This window comes from Xiphophorus maculatus, chromosome 13 (assembly GCF_002775205.1).
Source record: "Xiphophorus maculatus strain JP 163 A chromosome 13, X_maculatus-5.0-male, whole genome shotgun sequence".
In the NCBI taxonomy this organism is placed as follows: Eukaryota; Metazoa; Chordata; class Actinopteri; order Cyprinodontiformes; family Poeciliidae; genus Xiphophorus; species Xiphophorus maculatus.
Window position 1 is genome coordinate 26,287,655 of NC_036455.1, and position 26,277 is coordinate 26,313,931.

General features: G+C 39.0%; 1 protein-coding gene across 1 annotated transcript in view; it reads right to left on the reverse strand.

Moving 5' to 3' along the window:
- The window catches only part of rarb (retinoic acid receptor beta), a 146,195-nt gene that overhangs the window by 87,258 nt on the left and 32,660 nt on the right, over positions 1-26,277 (reverse strand). Inside the window, exon 2 of the mRNA XM_023345136.1 lies at positions 8,839-9,227. Within this exon, the coding sequence (XP_023200904.1) occupies positions 8,839-9,022 (184 nt within the window). The 5' untranslated portion in view covers positions 9,023-9,227. The remainder of the gene's footprint in view (positions 1-8,838; positions 9,228-26,277) is intronic.

Consider the following 26,277-nt stretch of genomic DNA (forward strand, 5'->3'; position numbering starts at 1 on the left):
AGCTGTCTGCTGAGAAAACATTACAGCAAAACCCAAATCAATCATTTAGACTTGTGAAAAAGAATTGCAGTAGCTCACAAAGTAGCAAAAGGAGAAACCAAGCCAATCACAGTGTTACTAACTGGGGTAAGAAGCATCATGAAGAAACTCACAATGAGCCGCATGGCACAAAAGAAGCCTGCCACAAGAAGAACATTTTCAAAAACACTGAAAAGAAAACTAGTCAGAGAAATCTGCAAAGGCCCCAAAGCTGCCGAGATGCAGAGGAATGACTTAGCCAAGTCAGGAATTGCTGCCTCTGAGAGGACTCTTAGTAAAACTCTGCACAAGTCTCCAGACAAAGAAAAACTTCACTTCTGCAGAAGAAATGCCTTCAAGCCAGAATAAAGGACTGTAAGGTTAGAAGGACGGTGCATTCTGGAATCACGTCTTTTAATCAGATGAAACCGTGGAGACCAGAACCGACCCGAGTCAAATGTCAGGATTTCTCAATAACACTGCAAAAATACAAAATATTATGTACATGTTTATGTCTGGGTTTTTTTTTTGTGCAAATATTTTAGTACACTTCAAATGAAACAAAACTGACTTACAAGTAACTTTTCAGCAAGATATGGGTCCTTATATTAAGACAGTCTTTCCTTATTATTGATAAAAATATAAGGAATATACTTTTATATTCCTCATATTATATTATAATATAAAGAATATATTATATTTGTCAATAATTTGTCAATTATTGAATAATTGATTAATTTGTCAATAATTAACAAATTATTGACTTAAAACTAGCTTATCATGCTGAAAAGTTTCTTATATATTAGTTTTGTCTTATTGTACTAAGATATTTGCCCTACACTGTGTTCCAAATTATTATGCAAGTGATATTTTCTCAGATTTTCTTAAATGGTCAATGCAAATGATGATCAGTATAGTCATAGTATACTGTAATAGTCATGAACTATTACAGTATAAATCAAATTTTACTGAACAAAGCTCCCCAGGAGAAAAGTATTTTTTTCAAAAATAAAAAACTCAAAATCCACTGATCCAAATTATTATGCACAGCAGATTTTCTAAACATTTTATGGATTATAAAGAACTGCAAACGGTCATTCTTTGAATGTGCAGCATTAAATGGTCACATGTACTAAAATCAAAAGCTATTTCAATCAAAAACACCTTAACAGACCAAGTTACATGTTAACATAGGACCTTCTTTGATATCACAGCACAATTCTTGATCCATTGAACTGGAGTTTGTGGAAAGTTTCTGCTTGAATTTCTTTGCAGGATGTCAGAAAACCTTCTCAGAGCTGCTGGCTTGATATGAACTACATTCCACCCTCAGATCTTCTGCTTGAAGAAACTCCAAAGGTTCTCAATAGGGTTGAGGTCAGAGGTCAGAGGATGGTGACCACACCATGAGTTTCTCCCCTTTTATGCCCATAGCAGCCAATGACACAGTGGTATTCCTTGCAGCATGAGATGGTGCATTGTCATGCATGAAGATAATTTTGCTACTGAAGGTTCGGCTCTTCTTTTTGAACCATGAAAGAAAGTGATCAGATATACTTTGCTGAGGTCATTTTCACACCTTCATGGACTCTGAAGGGGCCGACCAATGATTCTCTCCCCATGATTTCAGCTCATAAAATGACTCCACCACCTCCTTGCTGACGTCACAGCCGTGTTGGGACGTGGTGGCCGTCCACCACCAATGTACTACTGCGTCCATCTGGACCATCCAGGGTTGCACAGCAGTCATCAGTGAACAAGTCTGTTTGAAATGAATCTTCATGTACGGCTGGGCCCACTGCGACCGGTTCTGCTTGTGAGCTCTGGTTAGGGGCCCAATAGTAGGTTCAAGCACCGCAAGCCTCTGGAGGATCCTCCACCTTGAGGTTCCAGAGGCACCAGCAGCTTCAAATAACTGTTTGCTGCTTTGTAAGGGCATTTTAACAGCTGCTCTCTTAATCCGATGAATTTGTCTAACAGAAACCTTCCTCATTATGCCTTTATCTGTACAAACCCATCTTTGTTCTGAATCAGCCACAAATCTCTTCACAGTACAATAACGCTTCAGTTTTCGTTAAATATCTAATGTTTTCATACCTTGTCATACGGCACTACACTATCTGATGATTTTCATCAGCAGAGATTCTTTCTCTTTCACATATTGTTTGAAACCTGTGGCCTGTTTAATAATGTGGAACATCCTTTTTAAGTAGATTTCCTTTAATTGAGCTCACCAGACAAACTAATCAACCAGCTCTCTGAAATGAATTATAGTGATTCAAAGAGTCCTGACACACAATACCATTTATACATTTAATAGCAAAACAAAAAATGTAATCGTTATGAGACTTAAATCCAATTAGCATAATAATTTGGATCACGGTGTAGAAACTAGAGCAGATATTCTTGGTCAGATTCTGTTATTTTATTTATTTATTTATTTATTTATTTATTTTCAGCAAAACAAATGAATATTTATTGGTGTTTTATTATTTTCACAGTCTGTGTTACATACAAGATGTCACCAACACTTGATTTGTTGAAATATGTTGCTCTGAACTTTTAGCTAAAAATACTTTGCAGCAGCATTACAAAGAGGACATTCACCGGATCACCATGTTACAGAGCTATCAGTCACCCTGTTTTCTTCTTCTCTCCTTTTATCCAGTTGGGTTTTACTCAGGCTGCTCTTAAATGCTAATGATATGCTCTCACAACGGCAGACGAATAATGCTTTGGAAGAAGAGAGAAAAACAAAACATTTCCTGGCTGATGAGCGTAGTCATCTCTGTGCACAGCGAGGAGTGTGCCCACGTTCCCCTGTCAGATGAAAGCCTTGATAATTCGCTGGGATCAGAAACAGGTAGGGCTCAGACAGGTATCCCCTCCCCCCACCCCCTAAAGGCCAGAGAGGAGGAGAACACAAGCAAACGGAATGACAGACGGGGAGAGGCTGGCAAAATCTGACTGACATGCTCCATCCACCAACTTTTTGACATGAAAATGTGTTACTTTGTTATGCGCAGATTTTTTTAATGACGCCTGCTCTTCTGTTTGACAACTTGATGTGTACTGTGCGCTGAATTTGATTCATAGGCCTTCTCTGTTTACACACAAGGAGCAAAGTTAAGATTTCTGCCTCCTGGGGTTATTCTGTATGAGGTTCCCATGTTTTTCACATGAGACAGATAATCTGCTATCTGCAGGAACACGCTGCTCAGTCTGAAACAACCAATCGGAGCCAGGAGGAGGGTCTTAGAGATATCAATCATTTCATGTATACACTTCTCATATCCTACCCCCTTTCTCTCTACAGCTAGTTCCCGACAATGGAGCTTGTCCTGAATGCTAGGCTAGTTAGCATAAGCTAGGTAGTTGAAACAATAAGTTGTTTCTCTTCCATTAGTTCATTGGGCAGCAATCATGAGCATGATTGACAGCACTAAGTCCCGCCTCCTGGCTCTGATTGGTTGATGTATTTCTGCAGTAGCAGCCCAGGAAGGAGGAACAGAAGGGGCTTTTTGACAGATTATATGTCTCATATTATGCTGGCATAGTTACAGTTTTAGTAAATATGTAAAAAAAAAACAAAAAAACATTGTTTATAAAATTTACATACTGCAACTTTTAAAGGAAATTTGTGATGGATCATAATGAACACAACAGGCTCTTTCAATCCAAACCCTTTAATGCTGCCACTTTTTATCAAAACAGTTTCATCTGTTGAGCTGTTTTCATGTTAAAAAAGTGGAATGTTGGTGTCATATTTGAAATGAATGTATTAAGGCATATTATAAGGCTTCCTTTGTCTCTCTGTCAGTGTCTCTAATGAATACACAGCATCACTCAGCGACATGCAGACAAACCCAGCAGTCCTGATGGGGCCCACAGTGCCTCCCAGGAGGTGTGTGATGTATGCAGCAGAGTTCAGCTCCTTTTGTGTACACCCCAGCGGAGGTAGAAGCAAATTTGACCTCTGACCCCAGTAGCGTGCATGTGTCTGCATGCGTTCCCCAGGGACCGCTGGTGTAGTTGTCATTCATGTAAATGTAATTCACACACACACACACAGCACTCCGCTCATTACTTCTGAGTGTGTTTCAGTTGTTTTGATGTCTTTGTGCATGTTTAATGTCCAAAGTTCAGATGTGTGCAGACATGTCTCTCCGTTAAGCAAACACACACTTTTGTCTTTTTGGGTATAATTAAGTAAAGAAGAGTGTCAGATTTGGCCTGTTTTTACTTTTCAAAGGACGATCAAAACAGAGGCAGCAGCTGTTCTTCTTTCATCTTTTTCTGTGTGGATGCTGCTGCATATTTCATGCCTAAACTTTGCGCTAAACCAGTCGGCAAGGTGAAATTCTCACAGAACCTCCCTTTGTGCAGTGGATTTTTTTTTTTTTAACTAACAAAGTGGAAATTAAACATTAGACATGACCGCTAAATCTGTCTTAGAATCACCCTTTAAGTTCGTTCTATTTGATTTCCTCATTAGACCCCCATCTGCTGTGAAAATAAAAGTATTTTAGAGTAATGTAATGTTTTTACTCAGAGAGTATAAAGCCATGGAGAGAAAATCTAAAAGAACTGAATCTGAATTTTCTTTATAAAGTCTTAAAGTCTCACTGACGGTGGATCAGATACAGAATAAAACTTTGGATCACAGAATTTTGGGAGAATGGAAAACTCAACCTGAAACAGTGACATGAAAACACTCACTTGTGTCAGGCTTAGCGGTGGGATGATATGGACTTAAAGTTTTATCAGCATTTTGTGGTATTATTGTGATAATGAGAAAAGTGACGAGAGGAACTTTTTTTTTTTAGGTAACTGTACGGCTGTGACTGCATGACGGAGCATTCACAGCTCCACAAACAAAAATATATCTCTTCAAAAACATTCCCATTTCTAATATGTTTCTTCAGAACACCAGTCACATAAAGAAGTGTTTTGTGTCACTAAATTGCACAGTCACTGTGTAAATGCAAACTCTATAAGTTTGCATTTAGTTATATTTGCAAACTTAGAGAAATTTATTGATGCTTTCACTGAACAAACTGTGTAAAATCCCAACAATGTGGAGAGTTTAGTCTTTTTCCTTTAGATGTCATCAATTGGAATTTATCATGACAACAATAAATCAGAATTCTCATCATGAAGATACATTTATCATGATAAATGATGAAAAATATAATAAATACCCACCCATATTCAGGCAGCCAGTGAAAAGCTTCTAACAGAGGACCATAACCTGTCTGATCCCACAAGATGCCTTCCATCTGTACACTCAGTGCACCATCAGGGGGAGCTATACCAGAAACTCCCTCATTATTCAACACCAAATGAGGCCCATAGCCACGGTGAAGCACGGTGGTGGTAGCATCATGCTCTGTGGTTACTTCTCCTCAGTTTTACTGGGGATTTGGTCAAAGTGGATGAAACTGTGAAAAGTTCTATTTACCATCAGCTTTGACCAGCAAGCTGAAGGTAAAGAATCACAGTGACTTCAAATCAACACAACACACTAAAAACATCTAAGTTTTACAATGACCTAGAAGTCTAGAATCACATCAGAACAAAACTGAACATCTGTGCAACTCGCTAAAGAGGGACAAGAAATGAGCTCACTGTCTGATAGATTTTTATCTTCTTTCACAGCATAGAGGGCAAATATCATCATGTTGATTATTCAACCTGTTTTTGTATTTGTATATTTATTAGGTGTTTACATGTAAAGGATAAATACAACATTAAAGTGTAACAAACCCCCAAATCAACATTTTCTGCTGATAAACGTTCTAAATAGCTTATGTGGGGTTATATGTTTATGCTTCTGGGCAAATTTTGACATTTTTGTATAAATTTGTAATTATTTTTGCTTAAAACCATCTCAGTATAGATCTAAGATCAACTGAGAACTTCTGACAGCACCTGAAAACTGATGTTCACAAACTCTCACTGCACCTGGCTGAGCTGGGATACAAGGGCCAAAACTCCAGATGTGGAAGAGAAGGAACCAGCTGCAGATGCAATGATGTGTGGTTCTAAAAAGTATTGGATCAGACGCCGGCCACATTTTTCTAATACTTTGCATTTTTTCTGTTGGTCCATCACAATGTGCTAATAACATACTAAAGTTTGAGGTTGGACAAAATTTCAGCTCCCCAAATATCAGTCTTCTTCCAAAATGTTGACTTTAAACAGTGAAGCTATCATAAACAGTTTCAACTGCAAGCAAAAGAAGCAAATGGTTGCAAATGAATTTCTCTCTGTGGTCCCAATATGTTACATCAGAATAAAGTCAGTAAAAGAGAAAGATTAATGTACATTATTTTAATAACACACAATGCTAGGAAAACTTGGTTGAAAAAGTCAACAAATATTGAAACTACAAACACTGAAATATTAAAGAAGAGTTTAATACTGGAGGGTTAAATGGCAAATAACAGAATATGACTTCTGAATGAACGGTTGATAATTCGCAGAATTAAGAAATATTATTAATGCAAACGACGAGTTTAAGGAAATGATTTTCCAGCCCAAACTGCAGAAAAACATGCTCTTAGGTCTTAATGAAATAAATGTTGCTTAATTCCTTACATCCATGGAAGTTTAAAAACCCAGAAGAGCTGAGAAGCAGAGGGATCTGCTGACTGGAGCTGCTTCCAGGAGGAAAATTGCTCCTGTGGTTTTTACATCAGAGCAGATTTTCCAGGCAGCAAGAAGAAAAAAAAAAAAGCAGAGAGTAAACTTGTGGGGCTGAAGATTGAAAACAGCTGAGCTCAGGTTTAGGCAACTGAAACCAAACAGTGTCAAAAGATTTCAACAGCAGTTAGAAAATTTCTGGGAAAAACATGACTGTGTGGGAAGTGTTGTGAGGCAGTGTGCGTCTGTTCCCATGGCAACCTACACCTGTTCAGCTCAGAAATGGGGATTTTACGGTAGGGACGCCATGCGGGCGGGGTTTACGAGTTCACAAACCCACATGATGATACTGTCCATCACGACATCTTCACTTTCCATCATAATCTCTGTTAGAGAAAAGATTATAGGCTAGCATGGTACACACACACACACACACACACACACACACACACACACACACACACACACACACACACACACACACACACACACACACACACACACGCCCACACGCACAGTGCTACAGTGCTGAGGAAGAGTTGAGGGAACTCACCCAGTCCCTTTATATTACCTGATGTATGAATGATGCAGTAGCCTAGCCTTGCCTGGTGTCTACAAAGCCTTGCCTCCAGGTAAAGATGGTGAAAACCTTCAAATCTTTTAATGGAAGCTGAAATTCTATTTTCAAACATTTTAATTTTTAATAAAATCACCAGTGACACGTTGTGGTTTTTGGTGTCTGCTGGTAATGTTTCATACTGATAGGACAACACTGAGGTCTGACTGTAACACATCACCAGGCTGCAGCACACAGACTGAGATCACATATCAAACTGAAGCCAAATCTGGACCGCCATGACTTTTTATGTATTTTTTTCAAGAACTTTTAACATGTTTACTATTTACTAGTATTACTTTTAAAACTACTTCAATGTGATAAAGATGTTCATCGTGCAAGAGGAAGTCATTTGAAGTGTTTAATCAAGTTAATCACAGGGTTTGTAATTAATTAGTCACAACTAGTCGCATTATAATTGAAAACTTTATATTGAGGAAATAAACATTTTCTGTTCAAAATCTTCTTTACTGCTAGTGTGTTGAGTAAATTTAGATGTGAGCTCAGTGGTCAGAGATGCAGCCAAGAGGCCTGTGGTGAGTCTGGACCAAATGATCCACAGCCCAGAGGGCAATCTGTCCACAGACATCATCACAGCACAAATGTGGTTTTATGGTAGAGTAGCGAGAAGAAAGCCATTGTTCAAAAAACAAAAAAGAAAAACAAGATATCTCATCAGCAGAAGTCATGTTGGACACAGCAAACGTGAAAGAAAGAGTTTTGGTCAGACTAGAACAAGGATCAACTTTTAGGCCAAAAATACGGTGGTGGCAGCATCATGCTATGGGGGTGCTTCACTTCAGCAGGATAGGGAAGATGGTCATAGATGATGGAAGACGGATAGAGACAAATACAAAGCAATGTGGGAAGAAAACCTGTCTGAAAAAGGCTTGAGACTGGAGCAGAGCTTCAGCTTCCAGCAGGACAACCAGTCTAAACATAAAGCCAGGGCTACAATGGAATGGTTTAAACAAAACATAATCAAGTGTTAGGATGGTCCAGTCAAAGTCCAGACAAAAACCCAATCCGGAATCTGTGGCAAATCAGAAAACTGCTGTTCACAAACTTTCTGCATCTAATCTGACTGAACTTGAGCTGTTTGGTAGAAAAGAATGAGCAAAAAATATAGTCACTAGATCAAAGCTGCTAGAGACAAACCCTAAAGACTAGCAGCTTCAACAGCAGCACAAGGTGATTCCACAAACTATTCACTCAGTGTGGGTTGAGTCCTTTTGCAGTTTGCTATTTATGTTTGTGGTTATAATGTGAGAAACTATGGGAAAGTTAAAGGAGTATGAATACTCTGTGTTAGATAGAAATTGTTGGGTGTCAATAATGACTCCTCCTCAGGTTTAATTATTTCTTAGCATGTTTTGCCGACTGAGTAAATGTCCTCAGATAAAGGTTTGCATTTTTACACATCTTCACCATTATGCTGATCCAGCTAATCACTGTTAACACCAATACAGGTACATAGTTTGGACTAATTACTGCACAACTTCTGAAGCTGAAAGCCACTTCTTCACAGGAGCATTTACTGGAATGGAAGCTGAACTCACCAACTGGTGAAGGTGTGCTGCTGGACGGCTGCTGGATCTGCAGCCTGTGAGGCAATACTGGTGGCAGCTGAGGCAGGGAGCTGATGACGGAGGGGAACAGGAAGGGGTAAACCCGCGGTGCGTAGTGCCTCATCTGGACCAGAGGAGGACTGCTCTGGGACTGGGCACGGCTGGCGGTCTTCATCACAGCAACAGGCGGAGGGCACACTGAGCTCTGAGCAGGTGACCGGGGAGGCCATCAGGTGACCTCCTGGTTGCAGTCACTGTGTCAGGAAATGTTCGGTACAACCTCAGCACTTCAACACTGCCTGGTGGCGGGAAGGAGTGCGGTGGGAGCGGGCAGGGGGCTGTGCCCTGCAGGTTGGCTTAGAGGTTTCCTTCTGTTAGTCCTGCAACACAAACACATTTTCTCTCTTCAGTTACAGTCCTTAGGAAACAAATGAGTCAAAATTAGGGTCAGCAGGTCAGACAGCAAATTAAAAAACTGAAATATGTAATGGGAAGGAAAAGACTCATTGGTGCTTCTCTGATTGGTTTCATTTTTCGTCACACGAAGAAAACGTCAAAGAGAAATCTATGGAACAGAACTAAATATAAGATACAATGGATAGAAACATTTAAATAAAAAACTGTTCTGAACTTCATCCAGCTGAAATTCATAATTTCAGAATGAATGACATATTAAGAAACTTTACAAACAATTCATTTCCATGTAACCAAACATACATTCCAATCGATCTTACGTATCAGTACATTAAGTTCAGTTCACCGTTCAGATCAGTCCAAAGAGTTTCTATCTAAACAAACCCAGCAGAGCATCCAGTCGTTCACTCCTCCTGAACGACAATGTAGCCACAGCCACTTGCGTTGTCTTTGACTTTCCAGTAATCCCTCACACTGAACATGCATGGAGTGACAGTGGAGAGAAAAACGTCTCTAAACAGGAAGAAACCCAAAGCTGAACCAGAACTTGGCTCAGTACAAGCAGTCATGACTGGAGGTTTGATAAGACAGAGCAGAATGTACAGGAAGAAACAAATCAACTGATGTAGGATTATTTTCTATGTCAATGAAAAGCAAAATGTTAGCAGCAGGAGAAGAACAGCAATTAGTTGTTGACAGCATCATCTCAGCTGACGACTCCCTCCATCTGATTAATCAAAATATACTCTGAAAAATCCACTACAAAGAGACAAGAAACGTTTTTACAAACCTGAAATAAACTGGTGGCTTCATAGAGCGCAACCTTAAACTGGCAACTTATTAAAGCTCATCTTTATTCAGTTTCTCTGAGTTCACATCAGATTCAGTCATCAGTCAGAGAAATTTAATAAATCATCAATACAGGTTCAGGAAGGATTATGGTTTATCCTCATTCACACCTTTCAGCTGCAGCATATTTACAGTATACAGACTCACTTCCATGAACTGCAGACTGACATAAACATCTGAGCTTTTCAGTGGCACATGAGGGTAGAATTAAACTGAGGACCACATCTTTTTACATTAGCAATGAACAGGCACGTGCAGAGGGGGGGGCTGGGGGTGCTTGAGCACCTGCCCTTTTTGCTCCTTGCCCTAAAGTGCCCTTTTGGTCCAATTTTTTATTTTATTTTATTTATTTATTTTTTAAAGTTAATTTCCCAAGCCCTCCTCTGATATGTACTAAAATTATTATTTTTTGTTGTTGTTGTTTTTATTTAAAGAAAAACAACATAATAAGCCCTTCGGGTCACCTTGTTACCTTTGACCTTTTGTCCGAGACGCATGACGCAGCTGCCTCCCGCTCAGTCAGTGAGACTTTGCAGTAGCTTACTGCGGAGTTCAACGTGGAGGAGGAAGGAAGGAAAAGTAAGGAAAAACTGTTCTTATCTATCGATTCAGTATTTTATCATACAGACATTAGGCTGTTGTTGTTGTCCTATTAGCTAGCTGTTAGCTAACGAGTTTGGTAGCAAAGCAAGATAACTAAAAAGCTTCTTCCCTGTATCGCTAATGATAGCGGTCATTCTTCATTATTGCTGATGGGGCCACATCAACGATCCAAAACCGATCATCTCTCTATAATGAATATATGTCCGATTATCTAATTTCCTTTGCTGCATAATATATATTAATTGCATTTATTCTGGCATTAGGTTAATGTATCTTGAAGGGGAATAGAATTTACAAAACTGCTTGAATTATAATGATTTATTTTTTTTAAACAAAAAGTTTTATTTTAATTTTTTTAATTAAATAACTAAATTTTAACTTAAAAAGTTCTTTGCAAAACAAACTTTTATTTGCACACATCAGAATTCTTTTGTTGCAATTTTCGGCCCTGCCCACGACGTCATGTGAGAAGCAAGCAAAACTTTGAATCACAAACAAAAACTTACAATGGCAAGAAAAGATTTATGACATGAGCAAATAAGTTTGTTCACAAATAATTTTTCTCACTTTGAGACATAAATCTCTGATTTTAATTTAAAAAAAAAAATTTTAAGCAAAACTTTTGTTTCAATTCAAAATGTATTGATCACAATTGTATTTTATTTAATTGAGGTTATTATTATATTTTTAATAGAATAATTGTGAAACATATTGAGCTCCACAGCAGAGGCCTCTTTTTCTCTGAAATTAATATTATGTTGTGCTAAGGACTGAAAAACATATTGGTTTAAACACAAAGGTAAATAATTGGTAGTGTGGTTAATACAGTGTTCTTATCATAATTCATTATGTTTTGCTTTTTTCAGTTCAAAGATGCCACGTAAAGAAAGACGGCAGAAACAAAAAAGAAAAGAATTGATAGATGCAGCAAAAGGTAGTGGATTGTTGACCGACTGGGTCAGAACGAGTACTGCAGGTACGAACAAAAAAAAAAATGTTCTTAACATTATCAACATGTAACTTTTGGTAGTGAACAATATATTTAATATTACAGGGCATCTGTTGTGTTTTTCTTATGCTAAGATGTACTAAATTTAGGTGTAGAATAATGATTAGTTTGTTTCTTGCTCCCAGATGGACAGAAGGAAAGTGATAGATCAGAGGAGGAGACAAAAATGCAGTCAACAACACAGGAAGACAGGCAAGGAGAGGGACAACAGTCAGAAATAAAAGACACAGAAATGCAGTCAACACAGGAAGACACAAAATTGTGAGACATTGTATGTCTCACAATTTTGTAATTTATCATTTTTATTAAGCTCTGAAAGCTGTGTGGTTTTGTTAATAGTCTTTCCTAGAATGCGGTTAGATGTGCCCTTTTTTTTTTTTGAGCACCTGCCCTTTCAGTGGTCTCTGCACGGGCCTGGCAATGAAAGTACTCATGCTCCTTGAATCTTTGTTGTATTTTCTTAATATTGTGACAAATCAGCCATTTGTCCCATTTCAAGAGTTCATCCTCAGTAACTTCTCTCTGACTTATTCAAACAAAGCGCTGGCAGTCACACAGTGTACCAGCTTTAAAAGCCAAATGAAAGTTGCTGATAAAACTATAACGTTAAAATTCAATGTGATACTTTTATAAGTTTTGGTCCTTATCTTTTGCTGAAAGAAAAAAAATAACCTGCTCCGTCAGCAGAGGCTGCCGCAGATAAGCATCTATAAAATATTCTTCTGCTTCTTAAAAACTTGTTGCCATAGCAATGTCCTGCACTTCACATAAGTGCACTCTTTAGTATAAACATACATGCTTTGAGATAAAATTAGACATAATCACTTCAGAGAAAATACTGAGGGCCTTTGTAAAGGAAATAAACATTCAGACGCAGGTAAAGTCTTCTGGATGAGAGACTTCACTGGAGTTTTGCCTTGACAGGATGAAGTGTTTACCAAAACTTAGCATTTCAAAATAATCAAAATATTAGGATCCTGCTAATGCTTTTCCAGTCATTATTACAATATAATGTGGATCTGAACAAAGACTCTTAAAGATGCTACTGGAAGATAAAAACAAAACGGATGCCTGCATGAATAGTACGGCTCTAATGATCATCATTCCAAAGACAAGGAACACAGAGAGAGACCATCAAATCATCCAAAGAGGAATTACTTGTTATGAAGAAGTACTTGTTACAAGGCCAATGTCAAAGGCAGAAGCTTCTAGGAATATTAAGACAGCAAAACTGCAGATACAGAATTTGTGGAATTATCCTCTTTTCCTCAGAAGGCTGAGATACTTAAAAAATAATAATAATAATAATAATTCCTGATGTGCTCAATCAGCCATCCCCCTTTATATTAAAGAACAAAATATTCTGTATAATAGTCAAAGATTAATCAGTCTTATTGAACACTAAATATTTTTGTAATAAGACTGATTAAAATGATTTACTTTATAAATCATAAAAAGATAAACTAAATAGATATTTATGTGCACACCACCTATTCACAACATGTCATTTCAAAACACTTTACAGAAATCATGCATACATTCAAACTGACCCTATCGCTGTCAATCAGTTCAGATCAGAAATTAATGAAAGATTTTTTTTTTTTTTTAAACATGATGATGTCATGATTTGCAGTTGCTGCAGTTTGGACCCTAAAGCAGAGAGGTGAGGCAGCAACTGAGTTTGATGACTTAATGAATATTTCAAGCTTGCTGGGAGCAATCAGGGCAGACAAGACGACACAGAAACTAAATGAAAACACAGAAAAAACAAATCCTCACAACATTTACCCCTAAACAGATTTCTTCTGACATTTTTTCTCACTCTTAAATGTTTCACATCAAACAAATCAAAGATAAAATTGTCCAATCCAACCTGGCGGTGAGGGAGTAACCCCGCCCAGATGTCAGTTACATCATGAATTAACTGGTTAAGAGTTTTTTTACACTGCAGATTTCAGTTTGTCTATCCAGACCCAGACAGGTCAGTCTCACTGTCTGACCTGCAGAAAGAAGGAGTCACTTAAATAGAACCTGAGTGACAGCATGAGGTTTTATGTGTGTGTCAATCTGACCGCAGAACTGAGTGTGTGTCAGTGTGTGTGTCAACTGACAGGCTCAACCATCATGAAGGCTCATCAGCGTAGAAAGATGGAGGCAGAGAGAATCCCACGTTTCTCTGTTCCTGACTCAGGCTTCCGAACCGACCACCAGCCTGCTCCTCCTCGCTCAGGAATTCCTCAAACTCCTCGCAGCTCCTGAGGCTGTTTTCACACCTGGTGACTCGGTTCAACTGGAGAACAAAACTGCAACATTTCTTCCATTTTCAGCTGATTTCAGCCAGACTCACGTATCTGCTTGGGCTGTATTCACCCAGCATGCTTTGACCTGCTGTCCACTTCCTGCTTCTGGAGCAGAACCTGGTCAACTTCTGCACTTGAACCGCATGAAAGTTCACTCTAACCGAACCCAGACCGACTAGAGTTCACTTCTTTGGTCCATATCAGAGTTTTATTAAGAGGATGTGAGCAGCATGTACACAGATGGATTGACAGCACTAAGATGCAAAAAAAAAGATGCAAAAATACAAAGCAGAGAGGAAGAATATTACTTCAGTAATGTGAAACAAAAACTCATTATCAATCATCAGGTTTTGTAGGGTCATTACTTTTCCTCATTGGGTCGGGTCAGACTGAATGGCCATTTTACCATGAGTTCAGACAGACAGATTCCAAATCACATCAATTCTGATTAATCCATCAAACAATCAAGTTGAGTTTATTAGTCTAATTAGTTACAAAGTTTTTCATGTTTGGAAACCCAGTAGATTCCATGGAGTCACTGACTTGCAGCATTAACTGAGCAGTGGGTTTGGACTTGCTTTAACCATTTTCAGTTTCACTGCAAAACTTTGGGCTGAAGTTTAAAATACTTTTAACAAGATGGCAGGATGACTGGAGGCTTTGCAGCCGCATGGAGCACAAGCTGAATATATTTGAAATCAAGAAGATGGTTTAAGTTTCCACTTTGCAAACATAAGAATACAAAAACTAATTTATATCCTGTTCTGTCAACCTTATTAATGACCCAAATCAACCAGATGATCTGGAGTCCAGGAAGCCTTTGAGAGCCTGCTGATGAATTATTTAGCATTGATGTTTAGGATTAATGAATAAGACTGATTGTGACTCAGTAGACTGTGAGGGAAGACGGTAAATGGTTCTGTGATAATTGTTTGAAGAATTATTTTTTTCATTTATTTATTCTATTCATTTATTTAATAGTTTCTTATAGTCTGATGATGTGATTGTTGTTGTAGCAGCTTTCCTCGATCCAGGCAGAATTTCTCCAAACGGAGACACAAGAAGATTGTTGACTGTAGCTTGCTGCACACTGCAACTCAGCTTGCTGCACACTGCAGTCAGCTGAAACAAGACTACAGCACTTTTTCCTTCCTTATATGGAAGACAACTTTGGAAATTATTCCAGTTACAAAAACCATTGACAGTTATGGTGTGAAAGCTAAAGGAGCACCATCCCTCACTCCCACTAAAGTATTGCTTTTAAAACTAAGAAAAAAGAGATTGAAAAATGTTTTTAAAAGAACTATAAGCTACAAGCTACAAGTTACAAGAGCAGACAAATACTGAACGAAACAGTGGGAATAATTACTGCTGTTTAATTCCACCAATAAGTGATAATTCATGTGCTATATTTTGTTTTATCTTACCAAAACTGGTATTTATTTCTGCAGGTTATCATGCAGTGACATTTTACAGCTGCTGAACATTCTCTAGTTATCTGCCTCTGTCTGATCATTCTTCTTCTCTTGTACATTTCCCCTCGTCTTTCCTTCCTATTTGTTTAGTATCTTTCTGACGGATGAGGGTCCCTCAGATGCTGACCCCTCTGCATCTAGATCATAGCTGTAATGACGAGACCAAGTGGTGCTAACATGCCTCGCAGAAAGGTCAATAGACCTGAATGGAGGAACGCACATCGACAGCGCCGTCCGTCTGGGGCTGGAGGGGCTTCGACAGCAACCAACTGCACATCAGTCATACCGGGATCAATTACAGAATCCATTCCGCATCATTTTCAGGTGCAGGCCAATCAGAGGGAGTTTATTCTCCCTTAAGGGATGAGATAAATGACATCCTCTCACCTAATCAGCTAGACAGCACGAAAACAATTTTCATTATTCATAGCAGAGCTGTGGAGCTGCATCACCCTCTGCCCCCGTTCATTATGCACATTATTCATCATGCTACATGAAGAGGAGTTCCTCAGATTGCTGGAGATGCAGCGCTGCAGCAGGCTGCAGCAGGCTGCAGCAGGAGCCATGGGACTTCTCCTGAACGTCAGATGTTTGGAAGCATGAGGCATGCTTTGTTAACTCACACACACAAACATCCATAACGAGACAGTACACACACACACTTCTCAGAATCTCTCATTTTCTTCTTCTCTTTTTTTCCTGAAGTCCTTTTAGTAGAAGACAAAACAAAGTGCAGGTGAGACTGAGCAGCAATCAAAGCTGGAAGTGAAAGAAAGCAGAGCGCTTCACATGTGAGAATCCCAAACAGAAAGGATTCGCTCACGACTCATTTCCTCCTGCAGTTTGTGAAACTACAGACTGATCTTCATCCTGGGCAACCATGGCTTTTATTTCTTTTTTTTGATCAAATGTTCCCTTCTTGTAAGTCACAAAATATTAAAACATACTGCGTATTGAGGTTTCTAAGATGTTGCTCATTTACAATTAAACATTTGCTTGTAATAATGAGTCTTGATATGTTATATGATATGGCCATACATCCTAGTTTGTTTCTCACCAACATAGTAGTGCAGTGCACTGGAACTTTTATTTTTCCTACTAAAATGTATTTTCTTGGAATTAGGATTGACCAACATGAAGCAGTGAGTAACTATGAAATGGAAAGAAAATGATATGTGGGTTCCAGATTTACTTACAAATAAAAAACTCAAAGGTGTGGTGTGTTTTTGTTATTAGTTTATTCAATTCCACTAAGACAAAAGTTTTTCAGTGCACTTAGGGCTGCAGCTGTTTTGGAGCAGGTTACCAGCTTCATGAAGAGACTTTCATTTCAGTCAATTCATCTCTACTAAACAGTTCATGCTCAGTCAGGCTGGATGGAGAAGAATTGTAAAAAAATACATTTTAAGTCTGAACTTTGACTAGGCCATTCTAGCACATTAATCAACGCTGGTGTAAACCATCTCATTGTATCTATGGATGGCAGCTGGATTGTCTCATTCATTTCATCATTTCCTGTCTGTCATATGGAGACTTCCTGTTCGTCACTGTAACTCCTCTGTCCTAAAAACATCCAGACAAGCTGAGCTTCCATCCAACTGCAACACAAAAATGTGGAGTAATGCTCTTAAGAATCTTATTTACACTTCACAAGTGAAAAGTCACAAGAAATATGTGCTTTTTAGTTGTGGTAAAATGACAAATATACCAGTGTTGGATTAAATAGTGGAAATCAAAATACATGGATATACATAAAATCTAAAACCATATGCAATTAATAATATTATCCAACATTTACTGTGAAACATTCAAAGCCCTTGTTTACTTGAAACATAGTCTAATCACAGAAATCTTACCTTGCATTTGGAACTGCCTGTCAGCCTTTTCTCATTCACAAACTGGGACAAAAACTCCATTCAATGCGCTAAATAACAAACACATACTGTAACTATCATTTATTTAAAAGCTGCTTGAAAACCAAGGACATGAAGAGCTAATGAGCCCTTTATGTACCAATTCATTGGCTCATTTAATAATAGTCATAATTACGTTTGCATGTAAAAACCGATTGTGAAAAGCTCAGTGCCAGTTAGAGTGTGTGAGAGGGAAGGGGCATGCACCACTTATAAAGACGGATAAAGTAGGTCCTTCTCTGTGAAAATCCCTCCGAGGCGTTAAATCACCGCCACATCCGCTGCTGTTTTCATAAACTTTCAGCCACCCTGATATGTCTGTTCCCTCACCGCGCCTGGAGCCAAGCCAGCTACAATATTGTTTCGTTTCTCACCGAGGTTTCAGAGGAAAGAGGCCTTTTCTCCTCATTCGTACTCACAGATGTCCAGACTCAGCTCTTTATCTATGTTTTTTTATACTAACACGTAGCTATAAGTGCACCCAGTTACATTTTGCTGTCTGTACACCTGCTTTCTGTCTTAAATCAATACTTGTGGTTAGGTCAGGACAGCCATGTTTATTCTCAGAGGCAGTCAAGCAGCTCAGCTCATCAGCTTGTTTGTATGAACAGATCTGGGAACAGTCACCAGACTCTGTCTTTGGTTTCCTGCTCCTCTCTGCATCCTGCTGCCAGTTCAGCTCTGCTTCGTCCAGCTAAACTCCCCCTCTGCACATTATACAGCATATGAACCTTACCTTAATCTCAATAACTTCAAGTTTTTCATAGATAATAACTGAGCCAGTTAGCAGACTAGTTAAGGTAAAACAAGGCACAATATCCACTTACTGAGTAAAAGTCACTATGTTTGATCTCAGGGGGGAATTCACTGAATTGACTTTAATCTCCTCCATTTTTTGCAGCTGATTTTCTCCTGCTACATTTTTATTACTGAAAATTAAGAGCTTGAGCTAAATACATGCAGCAGCAAACCAACCCATCAAGTCCAGCATGAAGCTGTGATTTGCACCGACAGCAACTTTTAATCAAGACAGTGGGGCAGGAGGAGGAAGTCTGGACAGGTTGCCACTCCATGGCAGGGCAACACACACATGCTGACACACACCTACACACACACACACACACACACACACCCACACACACACACGCACACACGCACACACACACACACACACACACACACAAGAAGGACAAGCCAACATGCACATGACCGCGACCAGTTTGAGAGACTAGTTAAGTGAAAAGTCAGAATTTTCTACTGTAGGAGGAAGCTGTAGAGAACCAACACATGCACAGGGATAACATGTACATTCTAGAACACTTAAAGGTCACAATTTGAACCCAGAACCTTTTTGATGCACAGCACTGATGCTCAAACCTTTAATAAATCATACTTTAACTGAAAGAGAGCAATCTCTGTTTATTCACCATATTTTCTGCCAGTCACTGCTGACCAGAATTACCTTTTGAACATAACTAGTACGTCTGGAAATTTTTTTTTTAATATTGTGTATCTGTTTTGCAGTTTTAGTGATTATGGTAAAGGAAACCCAAAATTTAGTGTCTGAGAACATTAGAATAACACCAAATCAAGACCAAATCAAAATAGATGCTATAAGCACAAATGTCAGCCGTCTGAAAAGAATGAACTGAATATTCACTCAGTTTTTACAATAATTACTTCATCGATGCAGCGTGGCATGGAACAGCAGCCTGTGGTTCTGATGAGGTTCGGGAAACTCAGATTCCTCTGACAGCTGCAATCAGGTCATCTGCCTTGGTGGGTCTAATGTCTCTCATCTACATCCTAGAGATTTTCTAAGGGGTTAAAGGTCAGGGGAGTCTGCTGGCCAATCAGGAACAGGAACTCCATGGTCACTGAAGCAGCTGTTGGTACATTTGGCAGTGTGGAAAATCAGGTCAGCATGTCCATCCAGCTTGTTAACAGAGGGAAGCAGGAAGAGTTCTAGAGTTTCCTAGTAGACTGGACTTCAGAAAAACTGTAAATTGAATAATAAACACTGATAAGGGTAAGTACATGTGAATTGAACATCACGTCTTCCTTGTGTAAAGTTCTCTGTCTCTTTCCTGTCCTGATGGAATGTCTCCTCCTCATCACTCATTGATCAGATTCTCAGGAAACTGATCCAGATGTGAGAACAAGTCCTGGATTTTGATGCTTATGTTGCTCCATAGTTCAGAAAGTTGACCTGATTGTGATTATTGGATTCAGCTCATCAACACGACCCTAAAACATATGAAAAACCCCAGACATTTTTTTATTTGTTTACCAGTGTAATCTGCACGGATGCTGGTAAAACTGGCACAGAATCCATGCAGTCAAAGTGAATACTGTATCTGCAGGACACTGAGTGTCAGGGGAACTCATTAGAACACTTTGTCATCTCAAGTCGAGATTGTTGACTCATTTTCATGGTGAATTTATGATTTAAAAACAAGCAGCTAAGCCTCTTTAGTCGCCTCATTTTCAAAGTGAGTAGCTCACAGTGACTTGACAACATGCTTCATTTGGTGATCATCGTGGCCAGCATTATAGGACAAAAAGCAAACATTGCAGCTTCCAGGATTAGGCGGCCAAGAAAAGTAGGCCAAGTGGAGCTGTGGAATTTGGGTTGGAGGGACAGAGATGGTGTGACGTGGCAGCAGGAGAAATATCCGTTCAAGGTGTCACATTCAGGACGAAGTAGAGAAAGGGAGCGGGGGAGTGGATGGATTGCACCGAAGTAAAGAGGCTTTTGGAAACATTGCTCGTACTGCAGCTTCTGCAAAAAAAAAAAAAAGCCGGGGGTCGTTCAACTGTCACAGCTCTTCTTCCCCCTCACTGCTGCTTTTTGGAATCCCCACCCCCAGTCTTCCAATACTAGGGGTGCACAATGCATGCCGCAGCCCCCAGGAACAGAGCACCAGCTCAACGCCACAGCACAAGGAAACATGGAACCGAAACAATAACGAGGCAGTGGGAAGGGGATTAGCATAGCATTGAAAGGAAAAAAGGGATTCATTCATCAAAACACTCTGAGCTCGCTGCAGTAAAGATGCAGACATGCATTCTGTACACCTGGGTGTTTACTGCAGACAGCAGAGAGAGCCGTAGCATTTGTTTACGCCCAAGACACAGGAGTGTGTTCAGGGAAGAAGCTCACTCCTGGAAATGTGGGATATGTGATTTCAAACGCAACAAAAAAACACTTTTCCCCAATATCATGTTCCGGGTGTGTGTGTGTTATTAATCCAAACACACTGACATTATTTGACTGGTCTGTATGGAATAATGCAGGATGGTACAAGATATGGATAAAAAAAAATACTGATGTCAAATATTTTCAGTCAGTATTTTGCTATGTTGCTACAAATATTTATTTTAACTCAGGATATTTCCAAAAACCAGCGGTGAATATTAAAAATAGATAATTATTCTTCAATTATTCTCACAACTTTAATTTATTCACATTCTGTCACATTAAAACCTCAAACTTCAATTAGTTTTATGAAGATCTTTTGTTATAGGAAACACAAAGTGAACCACGGTGAAATAGAGTTCGTCCTTCCACATGATGGCTGCCGTCCTACTCTGCAAACCTCACATCATCTCAGCCGATTCTCCACCTGAGCCATGGCTCTCTGCAGCTCCCCCAGTGTTACGGGGACTTGGCTGCTCCTCTGATTAATTCTCAAGTTTGGCTTGTCAATTTCCAGATGGCTGAAACTGGAGCATAAGGACTAGAGTAAAATAAATATATAAATATAATAAATAAATATCAATTGAAGTACAGAAGTAACTTGAAGATTATGTATCTGTATCAAAATGACTGAGAAATATTAGAAGGTCAGATTTTAAAAAATCGGTCTGTCTTTGTTTCAGTCAGTACTATAGCTGGGACTTAAAAGTCTTAAAGTTATATTGTGATATTTTGTGGTTCTATTATACAGTAATAACAATTAAAATGACGATCAAAACTATTTATCTCTTCTGTTTGAGGCTCTGACTGCATGGCAGCAGTCAGAGCTTCACAAACACAAATGTCGCTGTTGATTAAACACACCTGTGTGTAACACCCTCATTTAGGACACCAGACACATAAAGGAGTGTGATTTACTGATACTCTCATTGATTGAACTGGAAAACATTAGCAAAACTAATAATTCCAACAAGAGGGGCAGTTTTAGGGGTTTTAAACATCATTAATTGGTTTGTATCGTGATAGCGATAAATCTAATTTTTTATCATGACAAGAAATTTCTCACAATGAATGATGAACAATATGATAAATTCCCACCTCTACTCAGTATTACTGATGCAAACAGTTTGCTAGATGGGGAAGATAAAGACTTAATTTTCTGTTTGTTTAGGAAAATAATTAAATGTATAGAAATAATAGAAATCTTTGATTAGTAAATGGTGAATAAAAATGATTAGGTTTAAACAGCGGTCAAGTCATAACAAATGTTTATAAGGAGTTGCAGGAATTTAAGTGCAAACAGGTTTCATAAAGTCAAATCAAAAATAAATAAGACACTTCACACCATCATTCTTATTCTGGTCCGAGAAGCAACCAGCTCTGCTGCTTGAGCCAACTGACTCATAATCCATGTCGCTTTTTATTTAGCTGGAAGAGCAGTTGGCGAATAGCGATATGGAAATGAGAGGAGCTGATCAAAGCTCTCCCCCACTGGATGAGCTCCTCATCTGTCTCTCCAAGGACTCTCAGTCTGCCAAGCGCTGAAGCTCCTAATACAGACGTTTCAGCACACATGCCCAACCAGTCGCCATCATTAAAATTTCATTCTGACATGCAGCATACAGATTCCTGTGAGCCCTACAGGCTCAGCCGTATCCACCTGACTGACTCCGATGCGCCTCGCCTTCTCCCTGCCTCACGTCGCCCTGTTGATTGGACCGGGCCGCAGTCTGAGAGGCAGATAGGAATCAGAGGATGAGTGACTTATTAGGCCACTTCTGAGAGGAAAAGGGCCGGTCCTGGTGAAACGGGAGGCAGGAATTTAAATATAGATATCGGCTTATAGCAGCCTGACTTGTTACTGTGAGAACTGAAAAACGGATAAATAGGCTGCACAGAGTTTCTGGAAGAGGAGGGAATTATTTTAAGAATATCTCGTGGATATTCTTAAAACATGGGAAATATTATGACTTTAAATGTTGGGCTCAATGTTATCATTGATTAAAATGAACCACTTTTATATCAGCTTTTTTATGTACCTTTAGAAGACAAACAGCTCATTTTCATTTTGTCGATCAACACAGCAGAAACAGTAAAAACCAAAGTGTTGACTCCATGCTCAGAATGAGGAATTGCTGTTTGTTTAAAATCTTTAATCATAAACAAACTTGTGAAAATCTTAACTATGTTTTGATCACGCATGTCAGGCCATGTATGAATATTTGTACCCTGAAAAGTTACTTCTTTCCAAAGAAACCATAAACATTTGTAGCCACAGCACTCGTCTGTTGTTTTGCACCCAGTGTGACTCATTAATCTTTGATTTAACCATTAACAATGTGATGTAATGATGATTTTAAAAAATGGGAGATTTGCTTGTAGTTACTTTCATACAGGCTAACACGTGGTTGTCATATGAACTTTATGGACTTTATGAAAACCTATGAGACGCTCCTCACTCCTGCAGAGGACTGAGTTCACTGAAGTCTCTGCTCCTGCTGTGATTCAGATACAGAGTCAGGACTGAGGAGGAGCAGCTGAGTTTGTGTCAGCTCCCAATGTTTCTTTTTCTCTTTTTTGGGATTGTAATACCACACACCCAGCTCACAAACTTTATTAGAAACATCAGATTTGTGCCAGAGAGTTAGAAGCAATAAAATCCTGCAAGAAGCAAAATATTAGATAAAAAAACCTGGCTTCATTTTTGCTTTCTCCTCATGCTTCATACTTCACTTTGTTGATCTGGTGTCACACTGCACTGCAGAGAGGAGACATGAGAAATGAACCTGACATGTCAGGTGGGGGACGGATGTCAAAAACAACCTCTGGCAGAAACACAAAGGCACCTCCTCCAAAACACTCGGATAGAATATGGTGGAAAATATCAAACATATCAAACTGAACCAACAGCAGTTGCTTAATACCATAAACAGAGCGCTGACAGTGAAGAACAGCTTATTTAGGAACAATTTTGTACATGATTGTTTCTACATCTTATAGATATAGCTGCATTTGACATGAGCCGTATTACAGACTAATGTAGACTCATCAATATTTTTTAGCCTAACAACTTCTGTGTAATTATACTACAGTCACTCTGGTTAACCGGGCTGGACCTGACTCACCTGATCTGCTTATTGTGAATCAGTCCCAACAGCAACAGAAGCAACAGAAGAGTTATACAGTGTTTGATGCAGCCACAGTTATAAAAACCTTAAATCCAGCAGCTCACTCCACTCTGGCCGGGTTCTGCTCAGACTGACTGGTTGCAGCTGAAGAGGCAGATCAATACAGCCGGCAGCATCAACCAGTGTTACTGTAGAGCAGCTACATGGACGCCACTGGGCTGAGAAAAGCTTTCTCTTGAGTGTTTAATAGCTTTAATATCTGCCAGCAGATAGACACTTACAGTTGGAGTTCCTTAAAATTGCGAAAAATCAATTCAAAAAGGCTATCTGTTAGCATTCCACCACTCTGAGGATCTCTAAGTCATCACAACATGACTCCCCGCCCTCACCTGTCTGTACAGGTCAGGGAACTTTAACTGATGGTGACTTGGAGGAATCTGAATGATTTCCTGATCGTTCGTTTTGTACAAAACAGGTGACGTGTTCTGACAGACTTAAAACATTATGTTTTGAACTACATGTTTAATGTAGAAATAATAGACTGTCTCACCACTGCATTTACTGTAAATGACCATACATTTTGGGTGTAAATAAGTGTTTAATACAAATATATTGGTGTAAGTCACAAAAGAACTGTTGGTGAGTGGAGTTATTTCTATGTGGTAGAACATTAACACTGGTGTTAGTTTTTAGCTTTAGCCCTAGTGTAAAAAAAAACAAATTATTTTGAAGGAGTTTGATTGAAGTATAGATGTAAAAAGTAACAACAGAGTAACCAGTGATTCTTATCAGGCTGTTCTAATTTCCAGCATCATTTCAGAAGTCCAACTAATGAACTTATGCCAACACTCTTATGTACTGAGACTCCAGTATGCATTAAATCTGATACATGGGCTGCAGCTCTCAAATGTTTTAGTACCTGGTATTTATTGAGTAATTCTTTAACTGATTGATCAGATGCAGTCTGAATATGGAATGTTTTTCAAAGCCTTTTTGTTCAACTGGTTTACTTCATCACCTTGATCTTCAGTCAGGCATCATTTGCCTGCTGTGTGAACGCAGTCTACCACCGACAGTCAGTTGATTAACACATTACTTTTTATCTCAATGAGGTAAAATTGTGTTTCTTTTTTTGTGACATTTTCACTGACAAATGAAAACCGTCTCAAATAGAAAACACAAGTTGCAAAACACAGTATTTGTCTTTTATTAATCACATATCTTGCTACCTTTTCAATATCATAAATATTTGCTGAGAACATTTGTTTAGATCAAGTAAATAACAAACAATCTAAAAAATGTGGGATTTGCCTTTACGATTCGAGGACAGCTTTTCTTTGTGTTTTAGATCTGATTTATAGATCCCCTTTTCTAAAAATAAGACAACTTTGTTTCATTAACACATTGTGTTTAGTTTATCGTTGAACAGGTACATATTAAACATTGCAAACGAATTGTGTGTATTTAATTGAGTTTTTGTGTATTTAAGAAAAACACATAGAATATAACTGAAACGGTTAAAATGATTTCTTTAAAGGTTTAACTTGATCACCTTGAAAGGTAATAATATTTATTTCCTTTAAATTCCTGAAACTGAACAGCGATGTTTACAGTCTGTCTGTCTCTGGCTGCAGTCGCCTCGATGCTCCACTTCACAAACAGATGACATCCTTTCTCTGCAGTGCAGCTACGCACATCTCTCTTCTGGAGATTACTAAAGTGCTGACTGCTTTAACTGAAGCATAAAATGCCAAAAGGGAAAGTCATGACAGGCCAGGCGGTCTGTTGAGAGATTATCAATAACATAGTTCAGTCGGACCATTTAACATAATGTGGATCAGGCCGGGCGCTGACACTCGTTATGAGCTGTGTCGAGGCTCGGGGGAGAAATCAATGCATGCTGAAAATGGACAAAGAGAGAAAGCTGCAGAACATAACTCGTGTAAAAATAAGATGTTAGAACTGCTGTGCAGCACACTGGAGCAGCAGCTCGGAAAACCCTTCATGCCTTGATGTAAACAGTACAGTGTGTAATCAGCAGCAGCCGTGTGACAGCTCAGCGCAGTGTAATTTAGGCATGCTATTTAAGGACAAACACTGATGAGGCTCTATTGTGCAATCCTTCATTAAAAGGCAATAAGAGGAGTAATCTGTTAATGACTTCCCCTGCAGTTAATGAAGGTTTCTTTGTCTACCAAGGTCTTTCTACAATAACATCCAAACAATGCCAGGCATTGTCCCGCGGGGTGTGAGGGGAGCTGTTGTGTATGTAGTGTTGATGTTTTTAAGGAGCTTTTGGGAATATGTGACTGATTTGTGGAGTCCAAATGGAAACAGCAAACAAAAAACAAAGATGAGAATTTCCTCTGCCAAAGCTGCAGCTTGCAGAGTCCTGGGATCCTCTGGCCTTGGACATGAAGTCCAGGCTTCCAGGTCAGCCCTGGCAGATTCTGGTTCTGTTCAGAGTTAGTTCAGAGTGGGGTAAGATTCAAGCAAAGGACATGGGTTTTATTAAGAATGTTTAATAACTGTTCAGATGA